The sequence below is a fragment of the Gigantopelta aegis genome, chromosome 8 (assembly GCF_016097555.1).
Source record: "Gigantopelta aegis isolate Gae_Host chromosome 8, Gae_host_genome, whole genome shotgun sequence".
NCBI lineage: Eukaryota > Metazoa > Mollusca > Gastropoda > Neomphalida > Peltospiridae > Gigantopelta > Gigantopelta aegis.
In genome coordinates, this window is record NC_054706.1 from 33,076,991 (window position 1) to 33,104,042 (window position 27,052).

The 27,052-nt window shown below is 39.0% G+C and overlaps 2 protein-coding genes across 5 annotated transcripts in view; both read left to right on the top strand.

Moving 5' to 3' along the window:
* The window catches only part of LOC121379308 (solute carrier family 43 member 3-like), a 340,851-nt gene that overhangs the window by 27,240 nt on the left and 286,559 nt on the right, over positions 1-27,052 (top strand). The window lies entirely within an intron of this gene.
* The window catches only part of LOC121379307 (solute carrier family 43 member 3-like), a 51,800-nt gene that overhangs the window by 398 nt on the left and 24,350 nt on the right, over positions 1-27,052 (top strand). For both annotated transcript variants that reach the window (XM_041507862.1, XM_041507861.1), the window contains exons 2-5: positions 3,809-3,851; positions 5,390-5,790; positions 8,267-8,313; positions 9,242-9,318. In XM_041507862.1, the coding sequence (XP_041363796.1) occupies positions 5,396-5,790; positions 8,267-8,313; positions 9,242-9,318 (519 nt within the window). In that variant the 5' untranslated portion in view covers positions 3,809-3,851; positions 5,390-5,395. The remainder of the gene's footprint in view (positions 1-3,808; positions 3,852-5,389; positions 5,791-8,266; positions 8,314-9,241; positions 9,319-27,052) is intronic.

Sequence of the window (27,052 nt, forward strand, 5' to 3'; positions counted from 1 at the left end):
TCATCCATCGGTATGCATTATTATAACATATGTTAAGATCCTTCATGGTATCCTGTGTAAATTTCACCCATAATGCACCCGCGTAGAAATTACTACAATAACTCACAAAGCATTGTGTTTTGACAGATTCTGAACATTTTGCAAATTGCCGCAACAACATGTTTGCACGTACACAAATGGCTCTATACTGTCGTTTAATGTCGTTATCGTCTTTCATGTTTTTACATATCAAATCCAATCCAACAGGGTTTAACGTGCACATTCAGAGCAATCTGTTTTAGCGCACGTCTGTCCTGGGCACAGGTGCCAGCCCTTGGCCGGCTTCTCCGTCCAGGACAGAAAAGTTTGGGGTGGGTAGGAGGAGGGACCGCCTGCACTGGCAGGTGCAAGAGAGCACTAGCAGTCCGGCCGTGACCGGTAACAGGCGGTGGGTGGTATGGTGCTATGGAATTTGGAATTTATAATTACAGCCAAAGAGAAATGGTGCGCATTTTAGGTGAAGGATTTTTGGCGCAATTTTGTACGGTCTGCCGAAAGTGAAAAATAGGGAGCTACGAGTAGGTTTGGAATTTTAGTACGCCGAGCATAGCTCGTTAACTGGACCTATTGGGTGTTGAGGCGTCTCCCTAGGTTGCCCGTAGGGACCTTAGAAGGCCTTCTCTTCCATCTCTCCCGTCCAAGTGCCCGTTGTGCCTTTGCCCGCGGCAAGTTTTGGGGATTGGTAGAGAGAGCCGGTATTTTTTTGTCCAACTCTCTCTGGGTGCATTGCAATTTTTTACTCGGAGCCGGTTTTCTTTTGTCCGACTCTTATTAGAGCACGTGCTGGGCCATTATTTGGTTTATTTGTGGGCGGATGCATTTTATCCGGCCCAGTGGCTGTACTTTTTTTGGCTTTAAGTGCTAGTTTTAGCTCTAACAGAGTTAGTGGTTAGTTATATTGTAAATGACTGCTATCTGGCTGATTTTTAGTTGACTTATGGTGAAATGTAATGGCAGATGATCCCATGGCGTAATGTCGTGTATTATATTCATATTAGTTATTGCATTGTGTGCAGCTGTAGTAGCCAAACGGTGGTCTAGCCATGACGTTATCGCATGCGCCTCACTAATATATGTGTACGTGTCTGTGTCTAAAAGAACAGCATCCGATAATATATATCCATGTTCTGAACACATATTGTATAATTCAGCACCAAACCTTGACTGCCGCTTAATACTGGCATTCCAATCACCGACTATGTACACATTTGGAGTGTTGGATTCCTCTGATATGGCATGCAATTTTCCAAGGTACAAGACGTAATCCTCCCAATTTTCGGGTGAATCAGTCGGTAAGTAAACACACAAGATAAGTACTTTCGATGATGCACAATTTAATTCTAATCCTATTATTCTACTATCGTCATATGTACACACATTAACTGAACTGCCCAGTGTCTTCCCCATAGAATAGCCACTCCACCACATGGACGTCCAGCTAGTAAGTAACTGCTAGTATCCATAGCAGACACCCCTCGAGTATAAAAATCATCGTGTATGTAAGAGTTTTGACAAATCATAGTCTGCTAACCAGTGCTCCTGCAACAAACATATATCATTAGCATCACATAATTCACGAATATCTGCCGTCAGTGTTTTAAGAGACCGACAGTTGTATGAGCGTATCTTAATTTCTTCTTTCATAATATTTGCTAATGTCGTATCACATAAAACTTTCGAACTAAAACTTCTTCTGGCCACACGTTAGGACTCATTAGTTTGTCGATGTTTTTGGAGTCAACAAGAATTTTAAACGACGAATAAGTGTCAAATCGTGTTTTGAGTTTTTCACACCAGACATCAATCCCCAGCACTGACCTTACGTAATCAAGTACGTCCGATTCCTCAATTTCCGGTGTAGATTTGACTCTCCGCAATGCCAATGACTGTGCGGTTTACTACCTGCTTTTCTCGCTTCGGACCAACAGACTTAAATCCCTCTGAATCAACACCGCTTCTGTGTGGAACAGCTTTTCTTGTTTTCTTTTCTCTCGTCAGCTCCATGCCATTAGATGCCAATCCAGCAGCCATATCAGCAAAACTACGTGCAGTCCCTGTGTGTTGAGACATCTCCCTAGTAACATGACATAAAGGCTCATCTGGTCGTACTGGGCTCGATTGCCTGTTAGGGGTTTTGCAATTTCGTAGCAGCTGTTTTGCCTGTGTTATCCTGTCATCTAGTTCACCATCTTCCTTTTCAATTATTACATTTTGGCTTTGTTTCAAGATATTAATGTCGCTAGGTGTGACTGTGTCCGCCTCTAAACCAGTGTCGTGTACACAATCGTTCACTGGTGAAGTAGTCACAATATCAGTATCTTCATCATTTTCTTGGTTTATATCGACAGCCAGTCCCACCGAACATGTACACTCTTGTTTATTCTGGAATTTACTGCGACATATCTCAGCAGTGGCCGTCTTGGCTGTTTGCAAAGAGGCAATACTGCCTTTCATTATTTCAAGTTCCTTCAAAATAATGGCCATGTCCATGTGATTGTAAAGAATTGGCGGCAGTTTATTCAGATCTTTCAGATGGTTCAGTGTTATGCAGCAAATTCAAAATATGAATGTTATTCTTTTTCTTTTCAACACCCTTTCGTTTTATCATACTCCACAACTTTCCGTATTATAGCAAAGGCCAAATAAGATTGACTTAGCATCCTCAACTTCGTGATCTGTTAAAACACCAGAACACAATTTTACAATTGTATCATGCGGTAATACATCCATTTTGTTTATTACAAAACAAAGCAGTTCGTTGATAATAGCATTGTTTCCTGTAGTACAATGTTTTGGAGATGTCGGCAATCCACTCCCATGTAAATCAGAACTGACTGGCGTTTTCTGTGGTGTACTTCTGTAAAAACGGCTTGCCACCATGTTGGAACCACGTGTATTCTCGTCCTTAACAACAGTTCTCTTCTTTTTCACCGATGTTTCACTGCAACGGTATTCTCGCATTCTTCACATGTACATATATATGAATTAATAAAGAAATTTACATATTATAACTGATTAAAAATTAAAACAAAAGAAACAGGATAGCACTTGAAGATATTAAGATTGGCGGACTTCCGACAAACCACGTCCTACCGTCTCGCTGGCACGGATTGGTCATGAATATAATGCATGAATAAGTTTGTGACTTGTTTTATGCCCTGAGCAAGGGCTACGGTATAAAACGATTATCAGAACGAGTTTCCTAAATTATGTAAATGTGATCATTTATTTATCGCAAACTGTGATTTAAAACACACATTATGTTTGATTATATTTACTACACAGTCGATGTTAATTACAAAGACGCTGATAACCCATCATAACGTTCCACACATATAGGAAATTTATTAACGACACCACTAGAAAACATTGATTTATTGGATGTCAAACATTTGGTAATTTTGACATAATATTATAGTCTTAGAGAGGAAACCCCTTACATTTTTCCATTAGCAGCAAGGGATCTTTTATATTCACCATCCCAAAGACAGGATAGCACATACCACGGCCTTTGAGCAGTTGTGCTGCACTGGTTGGAACGAGAAAACAGCAATCAGTTGAATGAATCCACCGAGGTGGTTCCATTCTGCGGCGCAAACAACTCAAGCAAGCACTTAACCGACTGAGCTAAATGCCGCTCCTAAAGGTAATAAGTATGAATGACCCCTACTTATTATTATTATTATTATTATTATTATTATTATTATAATAGTGTAAATGTAAAAGGACACATGGCAACCAATTATGAAACTGTTTTTGAAAATTGCAGAAAAAGGTAGCTGAGGTGTCAATAAACAACGAAGAAATATAAGGTACGTGATTTTAGGTCAAGCATGACATTATTCAGGCATTGTTAATGATAAATGAACACTACGATTTGAAAAAAAAGTGTATTTATATGCAACAGTGAACGAAAACTAGGTCTGTGAATAAAATTATACTGACACTGAAACCATGATTGATGAAGTAAAACGAAGAGAAAGCAAACCAAAAACAGAAAATCTCAAACTATGTTACATTGACTGAATAAAAAATGGAGTTGGTGGGTAAAAAAGAGTTATTTTAGATGAAGAGTGGTCTTAGCGTGACAAAACGTTATATTATACACAGGCGGATCTGGCGGGGGTGCAGGGTCCCCCCCCCCCTTAAATTTTGCGATAGTTATAATTTTGTTATATATTAATTTTCATCCCCTCCAAACCTCCGCCAAAGTTCCCTTGACATTCTGCCTCACATCATCCCCCCCCCCCCCGCCCCCAATGGATTTTCTGAATCCGCCACTGTTATATGGGAGAAGAAGTACGAAAATAGACAGAGTTAGATCTTTTTTATAGTCACAGTTTTACTTCTGAGTACCAAACTGTTGAGAAGTATAGATACATTTTATTCAATAAAACCATTTGAATTTTTTTTTTTTTTTTTTTTTTTTTTTTTTTTATTTTTTTTTCTACTTGCCAGCAGCACACTATTGGCATTAAAGGGACATTCCTGAGTTTGCTGCAATTTTTAAGATGTTATCAACTAACAGAGACTTTTTAACGATTGTAATTACATATCAAATATATTTTCCTGCATAAAATATTAGTGGCTGTATATTAAACGTATTTCTGATCATTGTAATATTTGTACTACGTTAAATTTCATTTTATTTCCAAAAATAATTGTTTTTTATACGTACGAAATTATTTGAAAACAAAATCCAGTTTGGGCTTCTTAGAAATATTAAGAAGACCAGAAACACATTGAATATACAGACACTGATATTCTAAACAAGAAAATATATTTAATATGTAAGTTTAATCGTAGAACTATTTTATTAGTCGGAAACATCTTACAATGCAGTAAACTCGGGAATGTCCCTTCAACCTGATGGCGAACCCTCGACTGTTGAGAAATATAGATACATTTTACTCAATAGAACCATTAGAAATATAGATACATTTTACTCAATAGAACCATTAGAAGTATAGATACATTTTACTCAATAGAACCATTAGAAATATAGATACATTTTACTCAATAGAACCATTAGAAGTATAGATACATTTTACTCAATAGAACCATTAGAAGTATAGATACATTTTACTCAATAGAACCATTAGAAATATAGATACATTTTACTCAATAGAACCATTAGAAGTATAGATACATTTTACTCAATAGAACCATTAGAAATATAGATACATTTTACTCAATAGAACCATTAGAAATATATATTTATTTTTCCTGCTTGCCAGCAGCACACCATGGACATTAACCTGACAGATAATTTTACTCAATAGAACTATTAGAAATTAATTTAATTTCCTTTTTCCTTTTCTTTTTTCTTTGGTTTTTCTTTTGCCAATAGCACATCATGGGCATTAACCTGACGGCGAACCCTCGCCTGCGGATGCTGTACGTGGTGTGTGGGGTCATCGAAATCATGCTCTTCAGCGGTCTCATCTTCGGCTGGGGCTCCCTCGTCTACGTCCTCAAAGACGAGGGCATCTACGCCGACCTCTGCGACTGCACCGACAACTGCACCTACGGCAACACCAAGACCACGTTCACGACGACGACGACTCCTGTTACTGCGACGAACCTGACCCCAACGATCGGCGGTGACGTTAAAGGGAAAGGGTGTAAAGAGCAGGACTCGATGCTGTCGCTGGTGTTCACGGTGGCGTCGTTGTTCTTCTGTGTGGGAAGCGCCGTCATGGGACACATCAACTACAAGTTTGGAACGAGAGTCACACGCATCTGTGCTTCGTAAGTTATAGCTGAACATACGTTTATACATATATATATATATATATATATATATATATATATATATATATATATATTTTTATATATTTTTTTTTTATCCCACTTCACCCTTTCCTTTGTCTTCTTTGAATTCTATCTCATTTCTTCCCGATCTGGCAACTCCTCCTATCTTTCAATTTCTTTCACTGTCGACCTCCACATCCTAGTCCTTGTCTCTCCAAGCGCGGCAGGTGATTGTCTCTTGTGGCTATCTGTGACACACACACGTTTATATATTTTACCATGGGTCCAGCTTCTGACATCGCCAGCCGTTGTATCTGTAGTCATAAGCGTATGAGACAGGGGGTCGGAGGGAATATCATAATTCTATAAACTTCAGCTCTCTACGTTAACTTTTCTGTCCAGTATCTAGATGGCGCCTGCTTCTATTTTTTTTAGGTGCCAAATAGCAAAATTAGGAGCCATGTTTATATCCTTATAGTGTATGTATGCATGTGTGTGTGTGTGTATGTGTGTGTGTGTGTTGTAGTCAGTTTATATTTCGGTTATGTCATTAGTCTACAGATAATGAATTCACTTGAACCAGGCACGGAACTAGGATTTGTTTAATAGAGGTGGGACCTAGCCCCAGTACTCTGACGGTAATGTGCGTCATAACTGTTCGAATGTCCGAATGTCCGTCTATCTCTCTTACACGGCTAGGGTGGGACCATAAGGTTAATGTGACATTTTTCATTGGCTTTGATAACCAAAACTCCTTACTTTATACAAAGTGAAAAGTAATTACATGCCCCCCCCCCCCCCCTCCCACCAAAAACAAAAAACAAACCCAAGTGGGGAGGCGGGGCTCTTGGGTCGCCGCCTAATTCTGCGCCTGCAGATGTCACAGTAGGAGTTGAAGTATGTTTTATTACTTTTTTATCTAATTGTATCAAAATTAAAACGGTAATCTTTATCATTTTAAACATTGCTAATTTTCTCTCCAGATGCTAAGAAAGTGTGTGTTCAAGGCTACTGAACAATTTCCAAATTCGCCCACCTCTTCAAAGCTCGTCCCCTTTCAGATATCCCTTCCTACAGGCCCGATGATGTCTGTTTTTTGCAAGGATTCCCAGTTTGAATATCAAAATACGAAACTTAGTAAGTTATTTTAGGAACAAAAGTATTTAATATATTGTCCTATTTTGGAACTTAAAATAAAAGTTCAAATATTCTAGAGGTGTGTGCGTGTGTGTGTGTGTGTGTGTGTGTGTGTGTCTGCGTGTGGTGTGGTGTGTGTGTGTGTGTGTGTGTGTGTGTGTACATTATTGGTTTTGGTAACTCTTAAATGATATCCATCAATAATGTAAAAATGTAATAAATACTTTCTAGAGCAACTAAATTGAAAATATAATTTTCATACGTTTGCTATGTTACAGTAATTTAATTATATATGTAGACTTAGTGCAGGACGCACATAAGTCAATTACTTTTCTTTATTTGCAGGGAGAGTTGCTTTCCTCTATTTAGCAAAGTTAAAATGGCGGGCAAATGTTTTATGTTGTCGTTGTAAGATTTATTTTGTTAATAATGATGCAAGTACTTCAATCAGGATTTAGTGAGTACGGTAGGTTATAAATTTTTGGTTTGTGTGTCCATTTGTTGCACTATTTCGGTTGAGAAACGGTTGAAACATGGTGCCACTAGTTTTGAATACCAGCTATATATAGTGTATGTAACAATATTCGGATGTAGAAAGAACCACACTTTCTACGTCTCTTCGGACTTCAGACATATTAGCAGCCGATAGTGCTTAAACTAATTAATATACACATGTTTTAACTGCCCGATCAGGGCCCTCTTTTTCTGAAGCGATCTTAATGCTAAAATCACCGGCCTCGGTGGTGTCGTGGTTAAGCCATTGGGCGTAAGGTTGGTAGGTACATAGTTCGCAGCTCGGTACCGGCTCAATGGGTAGGTGTAAGGCCACTACACCCTCTTCTTTCTCATTAACCAGTAATATAACCACTAACAACTAATCCACTGTCCTGGACAGACAGCTCAGATAGCTAAGGTGTGTACCCAGGAGAGCGTGCTTAAACCTTAATTGAATGTAAGCACGAAAATAAGTTGAAATGAATGCTAAGATCACCTTAAGTGTATAGCTACCTTCAGCACTTAAGTGATCTTAGCACTAAGATCGCTTCGTTTTAACGACAGGTGATTAGTGACCCTCTCTTTTTTCATACTTTTCGACTTACACTATTTGCATGGTCTAACTAAAATCATTACGATTTAGCGTTTCTGATAATATTACATTCTACAAGTCGTTTCTACAAGTCGCACAGTAAGAACATGCCATTAACAAAAGCACATCGTGGCTGAACATTAAGCAGAATCGAGATAGGGCTGGCGAGGGGCGGGGGTGGATGGGGGCATATTACGTGTTTTAGGTTTTCTTATTCAATGTTGATAAATTTATAACCGTCTTTAACAGGTTGGCATTTGTTGCTGGCTGCTTGATGGTAGCTTTCGTCAGTGTTGGTAAGTTAAGAGAGTATGTGTACGTCAGAACTATTTTTAGTGTTACTGGGGATTCTGCCAGTGCCATGGTGGCAGAAAGTTTCTCTTATAGCACTCCAAGTGTTTTCAGTGGTATAACGTGGGCGGGGCCACCGGTGCCGTTGCCCCGGGCACAAAATTTTGGACAGGTGGAAGGGACTCGGGGAGTGCTAACGGTCCATTGGTTAGGGGGCGCAATACTTGCCTTGCCCCGGGCGCCTTGTCCCGGACGCTTGCAACCCACGCTACGCCACTACATGTGTCACAAATAATATAAAAGTACTGGTATGTGTAAATAACGTGAACTTATATACAGTAATCAATGATTGTGACAATGAAGCTTTGTGACCATTTCTTGACTTCGATAATTCCTAGTCTAACAATTATCTATGATATAATCTATGTTATCTATAATATAATGAGCAAGTCCTTTTTAACAATAAACTTACCGCTTCTTCTTTTTTGATTTGTTCTGCCCACCGCCTTCTTTATACTTACCCAATGCCGCACTTCGCAAATATCTTTTCTACGCCCAGGTCCAGTCGACTACCTTACACATACTGTTCTAAATATTGGGTACAAAGATGAATTCCATAAATACAACCGTACTGGAGGTCGCAATGTCTGTGGCTTAACAAAGAAGTGGCTGTATACACGACCTCGGCTAATGAGGGTTGGCTATCTACACGATGGTCATATTTGTGGGGAAAGGCCAATATACCCCATTCAAACTTTCCCGTGGATACCACGGGTTACATCCATTATATTATGTATTGTAGATGTATAGAGAGTCTCAGAGGTATATAAATAGATAGCATCCTAGGTGTGCAACCCCCCCCCCCCCCCCCCCCCACACACACACAAATAAAAATACCCCCAACCTTGATACTTGGATTTCTCGTTATTTCAGATCTACCATGGTTAATATTCCCAGGACTTTCACTGGTTGGAGCAGCAGGTACTCCCTGGCTATTCACAAATACACAGGTATGCGAAGCAATCTTATCACCCGCCTTGTTACACTCCCAATACTCGGCACCATTCCTCAACACAAAAATAGAAACTGTCCTGTTAACTGTGTTATTTTGCAATCTCGGGTATATCTTTAATACCATGTATATATTAATTAAAACATTTAGAATAGATCCTCACCCAGTTGAGGTTATTTTCTGTAAGCCGCCATTCTTGGATTTATTATTATTTCCAATCTAGGTCATACAGAAACGCATTGATAGCTATTACGGAAATGCGAGGAAAAAGAAAACTTAAAACTAATGATTTCTTTAAAGATACTCGGCACCAGGGGCGTCCGCGGGGGGGGGGGGGGGGGGTGTCTAGACTGTCGAGTCAAGGTTCTAGTGGGTAAAAGTCATGCTCACCTGACCCCCCCCCCACCCCCCACCCCCCTTGCAATCACGCCAGTTGAGCACATTTTAAACTTAGGTCATTTGTTGTCTAACATATGGGTATTTCTCTATTTTGTTAAGAGAGGAAACCCGTTGCCGCAATACAAAGTAAGCACCCCTGTTGGCATATCTAGGGTCTTTTTTATTGTGGGGTGGGATAGGGTGTGGTCACGAACATTGGTGGTGGGGGGGGGGGGCAATCACATTTGATTCGTGCTATGGGACGACTGGAAAATAGAAAAGGTTTTGATTAGGGGTGGGGCATGGCCATTGAGTTAGTGCTCCTAGCAACAAATAAACGAGGGATCTTTCATCCTTGGCAATATATATATATATATATATATATATATATATCACGACTGTTGATGTAGCCTACTAGTCGTGGTTCAGTGGATGAGACGGGAAAAAGTCCAACAGGTTCTGCGACCTATATTTGAGTTTGTCTTACCCTAAATATTATGTATGTATCTGTTCAAAAAAGACTAGGCAACGGGACAACAAAAAATACGTGTTTTGTAGGTCTAGGTCAAAATCATCATAATAACTTGCTTTTAACATGAGCAGGTTATTATGCAAAGAGCTGATTCAATTCATCCAAGCATAATATTTACAACAGCAACAAAACAAAAACAAAACTCTGGTCATGTGTGTCCCTATTATGCAGACCTGGATCTATGATTTGTTTTTAAATAGGGGGTTTGTATCATAAACGTAATCTACGAGTTTTTAAATGGCGGAGTTATAACATAAACGTGATATATAGTTCGGTCACATTAATAAACAATACTCCTCATTCTATACAAAGGTAAACATTATCACATTGGCAAAAAACGGAGGTTGGCTGTGGAGGGCTAAATCCTCACCCGCAGTGTATCAGTTGATACTGAAAACACACGCTGCTAAAACTGTTGACATTTGTTTTCCATTAATAAACATTTTGACAATGTTACGGAATTGGGAGGCATATATCACTTGCGACATGATGTAAGGTCAGGTCAGGCCAGGTCATAAGGCTTAACGTGCACAATTAGAGCAAGCTGTTTTAGCGCACGCCTGTCATGGGCACAGGTGCCGGTCTCGGCCGGCTCCTTCGTCCTATGATATTAACCTGACATAGTCTTATTATTAGTCCGTTAATTTCAACCCTGCAATTGATGACGGCAATCGTCAAGGCCGTAGAGATTGCCGTAGAGTTTCCATTGGAAATTGTAATTCTCCACCGCACGTTTTTTCCATGTACGATATTCGATTTGGGTGTGGGGGTTTTCTGTAAACATTTTCTTAATTGCAAGGGCTTGCATACAGTATATGAAAATAAAGAAGCCTGTGAGCTTACTTATTCAATATGATCATAGAACGCTTGCGTATCATAAGTTATGAATATGTATTCCTTGAGCTATTTTTGTTGGATATAAATAGATATGATATGCCAATCACATTGGAAAGGAAATGCTTTATTTAACGACGCACTCAACACATTTTATTTACGGTTACATGGCGTCAGTCTTATGGTTAAGGACCACACAGATATTGAGAGAGGAAATCCGCTGTCGCCATTTCACGAGCTGCTGTTTTCGATTAGCAGAAAGGGATCTTTTATATGCACCATCCCACAGACAGGGTAGTACATACCACGGCCTTTGTTACACCAGTTGTGGAGCACACATTGAGTCATCGGCTTTATCGTGTTAACAACGAATATGGAATCAAACTCAGCAAATATCACGGAGTTCTCAGTTGTGGTGTTCGCAGGAAAAAACCCCTACTCTAAATCATCAACTTGTTATTATCTTTTCCTGCGTATAAATAAATAGCTGTAGCATGTTGCCAAAGACCCTCTACTTTATCTATATAATGTAATGTGCTGTGTCAGAGTTTGTAACATGTATTCAGGTAACTGTGTCCTTCATAAATGTACCGCCATATTTCTGTTTGGCTAAATGGAACTTGAATTGGGCTAAAACAGTTCTTATTAAATTCTCCTGAACCCCATAATTTGTAGAATTTAATACGAAATGTTTTAGCCCAATTCAAGTTCCATTTAGCCAAACAGAAATATGGCGGTACATTTATAAAGGACACAATTACCTGAATACATATTATATAAATACTGTGTTTACAACAAACAAAAAAAACAAAAAAATCCAAAAAAAACCCAACCTGATTACTACACCTTGTCCCTTACTTCAGTGTTCTAGCTATTATCGTCAAATAAAAATACAAAATCTTGCGTTCCTCTCAAAGCGTGTACAGTGTTGTTACGAGTCTGAATTTCCAACTAAAAAACGTTTGACAATACATTGTTCAGCCACAGTTGTGAAAGCCGATAACGTGGTATGTTTTTTCTTTTCTATTGTTATTCGATATGACTGCAGACGAGCGGACAGGCAGTCTTACAAAGCTGGAATGCGAAGTAATCCTTACACCGTCACGCACATAACCACACACAATCTAGCAAACACCTAGTTTAAAGTAGACCATCATGATAAACTTCGACAGAACGTAAATGTTTTAAAGTAATTTTTGCCTTTGCAAATACCCAGACCAAGATACATATAGTTTTAACGGATGTCAGTAGTCCTTATCAATGACACATTGATTGCATCTTTATAATATGGCACAGAGTAAACTAGCAACACTGGTTATTTGGTCTATGTAGGCATAACTGTGTTTTGTTAAAAGCATGTCTGCAAAAGCTACTTAATGAAATCTATCTAGACCTTGACATGCAATAATAGCCATTTTTAAATGCAGTGAGCAACTTGTTACAAATATATCCTTATATCATTTTTTAATTTTTTTTTTTTTTTTTTTTTTTTTTTTTTTTTTTTTCTAATCATTCTCTTTTTTTTCATTTGTTGATTTCTTTTAATTATTTCATTTATTTATTTTAAATTACATTTGGGCATTATATTAAATGGTATAAATACTATATATAATAGAAAAAAGAATAGGATTTTTTAGTTGATCCAACCTTTTGTAAAACATTTTAATAGTTAAAGTTTTATTTTATTTAACGACACCACTAGAGCATATTGATTTATTAATAATCGGCTATTGGATGCCAAACATTTGGTAATTTTGAAATTTAGTCTTAGAGAAAAACCTGCTACTTTTTCCTTTAGTAGCAAAGGATCGTTTATATACACCATCCCACAGACAGGATAGCACATACCACGGCACATACCAGTCGTGTTGCACTGGCTGAGTGAGTGCTCCGCAAGGCTCAATGGGTAGGTGTAAACCACTTGCACCGACCAGTGATCCATAACTGGTTCAACAAAGGTCATGGTTTGTGCTATCCTGCCTGTGGGAAGCGCAAATAAAAGATCCCTTGATGCTAATCGGAAAGAGTAGCCCATGTAGTGGCGAAAGCGGGTTTTCTCTCAAAATCTGTGTGGTCCTTAACCATATGTCTGATGCCATATAACCGTAAATGAAATGTGTTTAATGCGTCGTTAAATAAAACATTTCTTTCTTTCGTTTTCCTTTGAGAAATAGCTTCAAATACTTAACAACGTGTACTAACGTACACTCACTGGTGGTTCTATTACAATTACACAAACTATGTACATCATATTTCTTTAGAACAGTCACTGATGTGAATGTGAACTATCGTCCGTTCCTAGAGGCTCCTAATATTACATACAATATATTTTCTTAGAACGATAGGCATATGTGCATCTCGGGCACTCCTAAACCTTCTACTACTACTGGCGTAGGAAACTGGGGGGGGGGGGGGGGGGGGGGGGGGACAAGGGTGTATGTACCCCCTCCCCACTTTTCAGATATTTTGCTTTATATTTGCTTTATAACAGTGTAAAAGTGTGCCCGCCCCCCCCCCCCCCCCCCCCACACACACACACTTTTTGGCACCTTCCTACGCTCGTGCCTACGATTATGTACAATATATATTTTCTTAAAACAATTGGTATTTGTGCACCTCAGGCATTCTTAAACATTATCCTGTTAAGAAACAATTCATACATTTATATAACAAAATATTAACAATGCAACTAGAGGAAGGAAGGACATGTTTTATTTAACGACGGACTCAAGACATTTTATTTACGGTTATATGGCGTCAGACATATGGTTAATGACCACACAGATATATAGATAGGAAACCCGCTGTCGCCACTGCATGGGTTACTCTTTTTTCGATTAACAACAAGGGGTATTTTATATGCATCATCCCACATACAGGATAGTACATTCCACGGCCTTTGTTACACCAGTTGTGGAGCACTGGCTGGAACGAGAAATAGTCCAATGGGCGCAGATGGAGGAAGTAATAGCAATAACAATAAACAATACTGGTTACCCTAGCTTATTGTGGCAATGACAGATTACGAATCAATCTTTATTGTGTCTCTTTGTGGTGTCAGGTAAGTCTCGAAGCAGTGACACTAATTAATCTTCTAATTAATTGTATACATTCTGTAACTACTGTATCTTAATCGTATTTAACAATTAAAAAATAAATGTTACTGTAACAATGTCTGCACCTTGGATCCAAATGTCGCGAACAGCGAAACATCAATTGGGACTATAACTTTAAAATAGTTATAGATGCTGTTGAAGGCCTTTCCAAATAGGTCACTTCAATACGTAATATTGTTATTGGGCGAATGCACAAAATACGAATGAAGGCACATTATGTCAGGAAGTCCTTTTTTCGCAGCCATCTGTAATAGAAAGTCTGGCTTCATTACACGAACAGTTTATGGCAGTGCTCACTGACAAAGCATCAAATCGTAACATAACTTTCATATGTAAGCACTATTAATTATTTCAATTGTCTTCTAAACGAACTTGGGGCTGATAATGTCAGCAGTGCTACATATAAGGCCACTATGTTATTTGAAGAAGAAATATGCAAAACAAAAATTTTAATCAGTTTTTTTGCTCATTTGGCTTGAACTGAAAATCCAAATACATTTTCTTTCCTCTTCTGTGATGGATTCCAAAACTTCATAAGAATCCATACAAGTAGAGATACATCGTGGGATCCATCAAATGCACCACGATGTCCTTGTCTCAAAGACTGACCATTATCCTGACAAGTATCAAAAATGGCCTTTCTAGGTATATGTATTACCAAAACAATTCTTCGAGACAATTGATATTAATCGCATGTAGATTCACCAGAATTCCAAAGATTTACTTCTAATCATTCTATGTCATTCTGATATCAATCCAGATCAACGTTCAAAGAAGAAGAAGAAGTTTTGTTTTATTTAACGACGCCAATCAACGTTCACTAATATTAAAACATTTGATTGTTTTAACATTACACACAACAATCACTCTAGGAATTTAAGGAAAAACTCCATTCCAAAAAAGGGTGGGGGGCACACACACACATATAAATACATGTAAAAATATATTTTAAAAACATAGCTTTAGCTAAAACGTTTGACTTTAACTTCCGCCATTTTGATGATCTTATACCATTCAATAATAACAGGATTACAGATTATTTTCCATTGATTTCCCCCACTAAAGTTAGAAATAAAAGAAACATCAGAATGTATTAAATTAGTTCCATATTTCATTTCAACTTATTTCCGTGCTTATATCCAATTATGGTTCAAGCACGTTGTCCTGGGCACACGCCTCGGCTATCTGGGCTGTCTGTCCAGGACAGTTGGTTAGTTGTTAGTTGATTAACTAGTGGTTAGGAGAGCGAAAGGGTGTAGTGGCCTTACACCTACCCACTGAGCTCTTAAGAACTCGCTCTGGGTGGGAGTCGGTACCGGGCTGCGAACCCTGTACCTACCAGCCTGTATTCCGATGGTTTAACTACTGCGACACCGAGGCCGGTTCAGTTCCATACCCCAATCTAGGCAAAGCGACACTGGCCTCCAAACTAAGCTGTTTGACAAAAGGGATAACTTCAACTTTCCAACAGTCAATTTCTCCATTATGTTGAGCAATATACCCTCTCAGTGGCGGATCCAGCGTAAAATCTAGCAGGGATCACAAAGAGGCTGTGAAACGCGATGGAGAAAGGGTTGTGGTGGTGATGTGTGTATGTATGGGGGGGGGGGGTGATAATTGTTTTTAATATTCTCATAACTGGCAGGGAAGGATGCAAAAATGTTCAAACTAGCGGGTGCAACGGTTAAAAGGGGCATCCACAGTAGTCAATTGTTAACTAACATGTATTATCTGTATAGTAATCCACAAAAATATTAAGTTGAACATTGTAAATATGTTCTCCGCTAAAAAACAAAATTTAAAAATGCATTCTCATCTCCCCCACCCCAAACATATTTTATATATACCTGTCGCCCCATAACACGACTCACTGACAATGTGGGTTCCTCCTCTTAAGTGTGTGTCCCACCACAATATATAGTACTGGCTACGCCAATTTCGGGAACCGGAAGTTGGTTCGATATTCAACGTTCAACATTCAATATTGAATATTGCTCTGACAGAACAACATTCAATATATTTTTCTGAAAGATGCAATTCACATTCTTTAAAACCTTCAATTCAGATACAAGTGTTTGTTTATGAAAACAACCAATTTAGGGTGACTTAAGAATAAACGATAATAGTGGATGGCTCAGAAACAAAAACAAAGTGGTAATCCATGTAAACATTTACCAAAGGTCGAAATTGGAAGATCAGCTCAATATTCAGATTAGCCCCACAATTCTGAAACTAAACATAGAATGTTTATCACATGACAAACAAGTATTCAGTAGTGCACATCCAACTCATATATAGCAAACACGGGGTGGCTCAGGGGCAACTTCCCAAGTAACGCCCCATCACTATATATGGTACACAGTCTAAAATCAAGCTACCCACAATTCTGAAACTAAACATAGAATGTTTATCACATGATTAAGAAGTGTTCAGCTGTGCACATTCAACCCATATATAACAAACACGAGGTGGCTTAGGGGCAACTTTCAAGATAACGTCCCATCGATATATATGGTACACAGTATAACTACACCATAATCGTTTGCAGTCACGCAGCTCTGAAATTGAACATAGAAACTTTATGAAATTCTACAGATCTATCTTATAGGGCACGTTGTTTGGTAATGTGAAGAGTCTAGGGTGGCTCGAGACTATCTGGACGTGACGCCCCGTTAAACATCGAAATTGGAAGATCAGCTCAATATTCAGATTAGATCCACAATTCTGAAACTAAACATAGAATGTTTATCACATGACAAACAAGTGTTAAGTAGTGCACATCCAACTCATATATAGCAAATACGGGGTGGCTCAGGGGCAACTTCCCAAGTAACGCCCCATCACTATATAGGGTACACAGTGTAAAATCAAGCTACCCACAATTCTGAAACTAAACATAGAATGTTTATCACATGATTAAGAAGTGTTCAGCTGTGCACATTCAACCCATATATAACACACACGAGGTGGCTCAGGGGCAACTTTCGAGATAACGCCCCATCAATATATATGGTACACAGTATAACTACACCATACTCGTTTGCAGTCACGCAGCTCTGAAACTGAACATAGAAAGTTTATGAAATTCTACAGATCCATCTTATAGGGCACGTTGTTTGGTAATGTGAAGAGTCTAGGGTGGCTCAAGACTCTATCTGGACGTGACGCCCCGTTAAACATCGAAATTCGAAGATCAGCTCAATATTCAGATTAGATCCACAATTCTGAAACTAGACATAGAATGTTTATCACATGGTAAACAGGTGTTCAGCAGTGCACACCCAACCCATATATAGCAAACACGGGGTGGCTCAGGGGCAACTTCCCAAGTAACGCCCCATCACTATATAGGGTACACAGTGTAAAATTAAGCTACCCACAATTCTGAAACTAAACATAGAATGTTTATCACATGATTAAGAAGTGTTCAGCTGTGCACATTCAACCCATATATAACACACACGAGGTGGCTCAGGGCAACTTTCGAGATAACGCCCCATTGATATATATGGTACACAGTATAACTACACCATACTCGTTTGCAGTCACGCAGCTCTGAAACTGAACATAGAAACTTTATGAAATTCTAGATCCATCATATAATGCACGTTGTTTGGTAATGTGAAGAGTCTAGGGTGGCTCAAGACTCTATCTGGACGTGACGCCCCGTTAAACATCGAAATTCGAAGATCAGCTCAATATTCAGATTAGATCCACAATTCTGAAACTAGACATAGAATGTTTATCACATGGTAAACAGGTGTTCAGCAGTGCACACCCAACCCATATATAGCAAACACGGGGTGGCTCAGGGGCAACTTCCCAAGTAACGCCCCATCACTATATAGGGTACACAGTGTAAAATTAAGCTACCCACAATTCTGAAACTAAACATAGAATGTTTATCACATGATTAAGAAGTGTTCAGCTGTGCACATTCAACCCATATATAACACACACGAGGTGGCTCAGGGCAACTTTCGAGATAACGCCCCATTGATATATATGGTACACAGTATAACTACACCATACTCGTTTGCAGTCACGCAGCTCTGAAACTGAACATAGAAAGTTTATGAAATTCTAGATCCATCTTATAGGGCACGTAATGTGAAGAGTCTAGGGTGGCTCAAGACTCTATCTGGACACGTTAAAATTTCGGTATTATCCACAATTCTGTAGAAGAGTCATGGGTGGCTGCAAAACCCATATCTATCAGGGACGTGAACGCCCCGTTGTAAACATCGAAATTCGAAGATCAGCTCAATATTTCAGATTAGACCCACAATTCGTGAAACTAAACATAGAATGTTTATCATATGGTAAACAGGTGTTCAGCAGTGCACACCCAACCCATATATAGCAAAAACGGGGTGGCAAACACGGGGTGGCAGGGGCAACTTCCCAAGTAACGCCCCATCACTATATAGGGTACACAGTGGCTATTCTGACTTTCGATTTAACATGATTAAGAAGTGTTCTGTGCACATTCAACCCACACCTGCAGGGCAGAACTACCACATTCACAATTACACTGAAACTCAAACATATATGAAACCTCACTCTATTATTACTGGCGAACAGAATAATAGATCCTACAAACACGTGTTTGGTTTCGCTAGTCATTTTTGGCTCAAGAATACATCTGGACGTGACGTCCCGTTAAACATCGCTGGATTAAGATCAGCTCAATATTCAGATTAGACCCACAATTTAAACTAAACATAGAATGTTTATCATATAGGGTGTTTCAGCAGTTTTAGGTTGGATATAGCAACCAATTAAAACTTCCCAAGTAACGCCCCATCACTGTTAGGGTATACAGTGTAAAATCAAGCTACCCACAATTCTATGCAACATTGAAACCTCACTTATGACTGGCGATAGAATATCCAGTACTTTGTTTTCGCTATATTTTTAAGACATACATTTATATAAAGTGTGCTTAACTGCGTTATACGTGACAATGCGACCTTTCATGGCTACCATTTTAAGCGGTGTTAACCAGTTTTAAAAACACTATATGCAATATGTCAGCACCCCTATAGATATCGTACAACAATCCCTGAGTACTTTTTTTTAAAAAAATGGTACCTTTCATACCTGTTCAGATGTTTCACAGCACCCTTACTTGACACGGTGGTACTACATCCCATAAAATTGCTACATCAAATAAAATTGCATACATTTTTAGCCCAGATAAAACTCTTTTTTTTTCACAAGCAACACACTCACATTTATAACCAATCACAAGACTTGTGGTGTTAACTTCTCTATCAAAACTCGGTGCACCTCGAACTTCGACCCAGCCGGAAATTAATTGGTTTAGTGCTACCTATAATGGCGAACATCGATAGTTATACAGGCGCATGTACATAGTAGTGTTTTAAATACATTTAGCACATATAGCCCCTTTAATGCTGTTTGAAATTTAATCACATAATGTTAAGTTACATATTTCACATTTATCATATCATTTGATCATGATACCAATGTCCGACCTAATATCAAATGTCACGTATTATCATAATATATGCATGCACCACCAATGCGGAGAATATAATGGGACTGTAAACGAAACGAAGTCAAATTATCTAAAACGTTTATGCAGTTGATTTCATTATCCATTTACATATTATTGTGTTTACTTGTATGTTATTATATTATTAGTAAATGGATCCAATCATGATTAACATGTCAATACTTCTACTCTGAAAGTGAATAAGATCTCTGAAAATAGGAATTTTTGGTTTCAGACCTGATTGTCAGAAGCGAATGTGTCCAATTTAAAAAATATCCTCGTTTGCACCATAGTTCTGTTAATGAAATGTGTATTTAAAAGCATTATTTTCTGTTTCATTCTCTCATTACAGCCGTAATAATTTGAGAGGTCCTAAGTGTAGCAGATATTATCATATAGCTGGCTGTGGTACAAAATTCAAACCCAACACACAGTTTTATTTTGATAAACAGTGAATTGTATTTATTTTGTGATTATCTGCATTATTTTTCCTTCTCTTCCTTCCTCTCTCTCTCTCTCTCTCTCTCTCTCTCTCTCTCTCTCTCTCTCTCTCTCTCTCTCTCTCTCTCTCTCTCTCTCTCTCTCTCTGTGCGTGCGTTTGTGTGTGTTTGTGCCTGTGTGCGTGTGTGTGTGTATGTATGTGTGTGTGTTTATCATATAAGATCTTTAATTTTCAGTGAAATAAAAATATGTGATATTTTTCATATCACATACTTCAAGAATTTGATAATTTTGCAAATTAATCGAAGTCACGGCACTATGCTTATTACTAGGGTGAAACTCAACAACTGACGTATTGTCATCAAATAAAACATTTCAATAGTAACTTTACACGGAAATCTGTACAGCGTTCAAAAAACAACAAAAAACGTTAAGCACTAGTTTAATTTGATGTAAGGACACCAAAATTACGTCGAGTTTGACGTCATTTCCATTCCAAAAGACACCGCACCACATATTCTTACGTCATTTGAACATCTAGTAACATCTCTCTATGTGTGTGTGTGTGTGTGTGTGTGTGTGTGTGTGTGTGTGTGTGTGTATGTATGTGTGTTCGCGTGTATCTACTATCTATGCATATATGTTTAAAAAGTGGGGGGTTTTAACGACACCACTAGATCCAATTGATTTATGAATCATTGGCTATTGGATTTCAAACATATGGTCATTTTGACAGTCATAGAGAGGAAACCCACTACATTTTTTTTTTTCATTAGTAGCATGGTATCTTTTATATTCACCATCCCAGAGACAGGATAGCACATACCATGGCTTTTGATATATCAGTCATGGTGCACTGGCTGGATCGAGAAATAGCCCAATGGGCTCACCGACAGTGACCAATCTCAAACCAACCGCACATCAAGCGAGCGCTTTATCACTGGGCTACGTCCCACCCCATGTATGAAATTGAATATTGGTATATGGGTGGGTTGGTATGTAGGTACGTACATGGGTGGATCGATGAATGGTTTAAAGTTTAGTTTGATTAACGACAATACTAGAACACATTGATTAATTTCTGAATCACCGGCTAGAGTTTTAGAGAGGAAACCCGCAATTTAGTAGCAAGGGGTCTTTTGTATGCTCCATCCCACAGACTGAATAGCACATATCACGTTATTTGAAATTCCACTCGTGGCGCACTGGCTGGGACGATAAATAGTCTAATGGGTCCACCTACGGGGATCGATCCTAGACAGACCGCACACCAAGCGGCTTATTTACCAATGGGCTACGTCCTGCCTCGGATGAATGGATGGATGCTGTATGCATGCAAGCATATATATTTACGTGTGTTCACGCGTGCCTGTAGTGTATCTGGCTATGTCTCAGATAAGGCGATAAATTAATGTTGACTACCGTCCTCGGTAGTGTCGTTGTTAAGCCATCGGAATTAAGGCTGGTAGGTACTGGGTTCGCAGCCCGGTACAGGCTTCCATCCAGAGCGAGTTTGTTTTATCGACTCGGTGGGTAGGTGTAAGACCACTACACACTCTTTTCTCTCACTAAACACTAACAAACTATCTCCCCTCACCCTCACCTACCCCTCTCTCTCTCTCTCTCTCTCTCTCTCTCTCTCTCTCTCTCTCTCTCTCTCTCTCTCTCTCTCTCTCTCTCTCTCTCTCTCTCTCTCTCTAAGACTATATGTCAATATTACCAAAATGTTTGACATCCAATAACCGATGATTAATAAATCAATGTGCTATATGTATATATATCTGTATATGTGTGTGTATGTGTGTGTGTATGTGCATGTGCATGTGCATGTGCATGTGCATGTGCATAGGTATATGTAATTGGTCCCGAGGATGTCAGGTTTAGAGGGGTTTCACTGTATATGAATATCTCTCTCTCTCTCTCTCTCTCTCTATCTCTCTCTCTCTCTCTCTCTCTCTCTCTCTCTCTCTCTCTCTCTCTCTCTCTCTCTCTCTCTGTGTGTGTGTGTGTGTGTGTGTGTGTGTGTGTGTGTGTGTGTGTGACCCACCCCTTTTTTGTTATATATGGGTTGGATGTGCACTGCTGAAAACTTGTTTATCATATGATAAACATTCTATGTTTAGTTTCAGAATTGTGGGCAGCTTGATTTGACACTGTGTTCCATATACAGTGATGGGGCGTTACTTGGGAATTTACCCCTGAGCCACCCCGTTTTTGGTATATATCGGTTGGATGTGCACTAATGAACAGTTGTTTATCATATGATAAACATTCTATATTTAGTTTCAGAATTGTGGCCTAATCTGAATATTGAGCTGATCTTCGAATTTCGACTTTTAATGGGGCGTCACGTCGTGATAGAGTCTTGTGCCACCCTAGACTCTTCACATTATCAAAGAACATGCACCATAGGATGGATCTGTAGAATTTCGTAAACTTTTTATGTTCAGTTTCAGAGCTGCAGGACTACAAACGAGTATGGTGTAGTTATACTGTGTACCATATAGATGGATGGGGCGTTACCTTTAATGTTGACCCTGAGTCACCCCGTGTTTGTTATATATGGGTTGGATGTGCACTGCTGAACACTTGTTTATGATAAGATAAACAATCTATGTTTAGTTTTAGAATTGTGGGCAGCTTGATTTTACACTGTGTTCCATATACAGTGATGGGGCGTTACTTGGGAAGTTGCCCGTGAGCCACCCTGTTTTTGTTATATATGGGCTGGATGTGCACTGCTGAACACTTGTTTATCATATGATAAACATTCTACGTTTAGTTTCAGAATTGTGGGTAGCTTGATTTTACACTGTGTTCCATATACAGTGATGGGGCGTTACTTGGGAAGTTGCCCCTGAGCCACCCCGTTTTTGATATATATCGGTTGGATGTGCACTAATGAACAGTTGCTTATCATTATGATAAACATTCTATGTTTAGCTTCAGAATTGTGGGTCTAATCTGAATATTGCGCTGATCTTCGAAGTTCGACCTTTAACGGGGCGTTACGTCTAGATGGAATCTTGAGCCACCCTAGACTCTTCACATTACCAAAGACGATGCAATATAGGATGGACCTGTAGAATTTTGCAAACTTTCTATGTTCACTTTCAGAGCTGCAGGACTGCAAACGTGTATGGTGTAGTTATACTGTGTACCATATATATGGATGGGGCGTTACCTTTAAAGCTGACCCTGAGCCACCCCGTGTTTGTTATATATGGGCTGAATGTGCACTGCTGAACACTTGTCTATCATATGATAAACATTCTATGTTTAGTTTCAGAATTGTGGGCAGCTTGATTTGACACTGTGTTCCATATACAGTGATGGGGCGTTACTTGGGAAGTTACCCCTGAGCCACCCCGTTTGTGTTATATATCGGTTGGATGTGCACTAATGAACAGTTGTTTATCATATGATAAACATTCTATGTTTAGTTTCAGAATTGTGGGTAGCTTGATTTTAAACTGTGTTCCATATATAGTGATGGGGCGTTACTTTGGAAGTTGCCCCTGAGGCATCCCGTTTTTGTTATATATGGGTTGGATGTGCACTGCTGAACACTTGTTTATCATATGATAAACATTCTATCTTTAGTTTCAGAATTGTTGGTCCAATCTGAATATTGAGCTGATCTTCGAATTTCGACTTTTAAACGGGAGTCACGTCCAGGTGGAGTCTTGAGCCACCCTAGACTCTTCACATTTCCAAAGAAATGCACTATAGGATGGATCTGTAGAATTTCGTAAACTTTTTATGTTCAGTTTCAGAGCTGCAGGACTGCAAATGAGTATGGTGTAGTTATATTGTGTACCATATAGATGGATGGGGCGTTACCTTTAAAGTTGACCCTGGGCCACCCCGTGTTTGTCATATATGGGTTGGATGTGCACTGCAGAACACATGTTTATGAAATGATAAACATTCTATATTTAGTTTCAGAATTGTTGTTACCTTGATTTTACACTGTGTTCCATATACAGTGATGGGGCGTTACTTGGGAAGTTGCCCCTGACCCACCCAGTGTTTGTTATATATGGGTTGGATGTGCACTACTGAACACTTGTTTATCATATTATAAACATTCTATGTTTAGTTTCAGAATTGTGGGTAGCTTGATTTTACACTGTGTTCCATATAGATTGATGGGGCGTTACTTGGGAAGTTACCCCTGAGCCACCCCGTTTGTGTTATATATCGGTTGGATGTGCACTAATGAACAGTTGTTTATCATATGATAAACATTCTATGTTTAGTTTCAGAATTGTGGGTAGCTTGATTTTAAACTGTGTTCCATATACAGTGATGGGGCGTTACTTTGGAAGTTGCCCCTGGGGCACCCCGTTTTTGTTATATATGGGTTGGATGTGCACTGCTGAACACTTGTTTATGATATGATAAACATTCTATGTTTAGTTTCAGAACTGTGGGTAGCATGATTTTACACTGTGTTCCATATACAGTGATGGGGCGTTACTTGTGAAGTTGCCCCTGAGCCACCCCGTTTTTGTTATATATCGGCTGGCTGTACACTAATGAACAGTTGTTTATCATATGATAAACATTCTATGTTTAGTTTCAGAATTGTGGGTCTAATCTGAATATTGAACTGATCTTCGAATTTCGACCTTTAACGGGGCGTCACGTCCAGATGTTGTCTTGAGCCACCCTAGACTCTTCACATTACAAAAGAAAATGCACTATAGGATGGATCTGTAGAATTTCGTAAACTTTCTATGTTCAGTTTCAGAGTTGCAGGACTGCAAACCAGTATGGTGTAGTTATACTGTGTGCCATATATATGGATGGGGCGTTACCTTTAAAGTTGACCCTGAGCCAACCCGTGTTTGTTATATATGGTTTGGATGTACACTGCTGAACACTTGTTTATGATATGTTAAACATTCTATGTTTAGTTTCAGAATTGTGGGTCTAATCTGAATATTGAGCTGATCTCAGAATTTCGACTTTTAACGGGGCGTCTTGAGCCACCCTAGAGTCTTCACATTACCAAAGAAGATGCACTATATGATGGATCTGTAGAATTTCGTAATCTTTCTATGTTCAGTTTCAGAGCTGCTGGACTGGAAACGAGTATGGTGTAGTTATACTGTGTACCTTTCATATAGATGGGCGGTACCTTGACAGTTGCCTTTGAGACACCCCGTGTTTGATATATATGGGTTGGATGTGCACTTCTGAAAACTTGTTGATTATATCAATAACATTCTATTTTTAGTTTCAGAATTGTGGGTCTAATCTGAATATTGAGCTGATCTCCGAATTTCGACCTTTAACGGGCCGTCACGTTCAGATAGAATGAATGAATGAATGTTTAACGACACCCCAGCACGAAAAATACATCGGCTATTGGGTGTCAAACTATGGTAATGCAAATAAATAAAGTGATGATCAACATCAATATAAAAATTCAAGGTTTAAACAAAAACAGTGTAAAGAACTGTGCAAAAATACAAATACAAATACAAATATCACAGAATTTTACGGACACCGAATTTTACTCTAAAGTTCAATTTGTGCTGTATTGGCCATTCTCAAAGAGAATGTTACACCCCTGCACCACGGTGAGGTTACAGCACGCGCAGGGGCGTTCAGATAGAGTTTTTAGCCTCCCTAGACCCTTCACATTTACATATAATATGCACTAGATGATGGATCTATAGAATTTGATAAACTTTCTTTGTTTAGTTCCAGAATGGTGTGCCTGTAAACGAGTGTGGTGTAGCTATACTGTGTACCATATAGTTTGACGGGGCGTTAGCGTGAAAGTTGTCCCTGGGTCACCCAGTATTTGTTATATATAGGTGGGATGTGCACTACTGAACACTTGTTTATTACATCATAATCATTATGTTGTTAGTTTCAGATGTGTGCGTGTGTTGTTGATTCTTTTGCTATACAAACATTTTGTTTTGTAGAGTTCGGCGAGACTTAGCTCTGTGCTTTATTTCCGAGCTACACCAGATTATTTTTTTATCTCTAAGCCACCCTCCATTCATCACATTATCATAGGACATACACTTAAATGTGTATCGTAGATTTTGAAGAATGTTGTATAATTCAAATAAAAAATTAATGTTGAATGTTGTTCTGTCAGAGCAATATTCAATATTCAATGTTGAACGTTGAATATCGAACCAACTTCAGCTTCCCGCCAATTTCTACATCCTCAGGGGCGTAGCATGATCTGGTCCATGTGTGTGTGTGGGGGGGGGGGGGGGGTCGAATATGAAGCAAGTGGACCTTTTTCTATTTTATTTTTGCATCATCAGAAACTCCATATGTATAAACCTGTATGTTTTAGTTCTGAATAACCCCCTTAGCCTACGCCCCTGATTCTCCACCTCTTACTTCATCGGTCCTGATAAATAAACAATCAATCAATCACTTACATATATTGATATATCCACTCAAACATTTGTAGGGAAATTTTTGAACAGAACAGCACAGGAGATGTCATCAATAGGTAGTATTAGATCTATGCACAGATATGTTATATTTATACACATTTAAAATAAATATGATTATAAATGTCAAACAGGGATCTTTTCGCACATTTGTGAAGTTCAACTTTATTCAGACGAATGTGCGTAGTATCGCTTTGACATCAATAAACATATTGAAACATCGAAGCATTGTTGACGTCACGTCAAAGGAATGGCGGATCAGTGGCGGATCCAGAAAATCCATTTAGGGGGAGGGGGCAATGACATGAGGCGGAATGCCAATGGAACTTTGGGGGAGGTTCAGAGGGGATCATAAAAAAAAATCAAAATTAATATATAATAAAATTATAACTGTCGCAAAATTTAGGAGCACGCCACCCCCCCCCCCCCACCCCACCACTACCACCACCACCACCAGATCCGCCTCTGTTTATGGT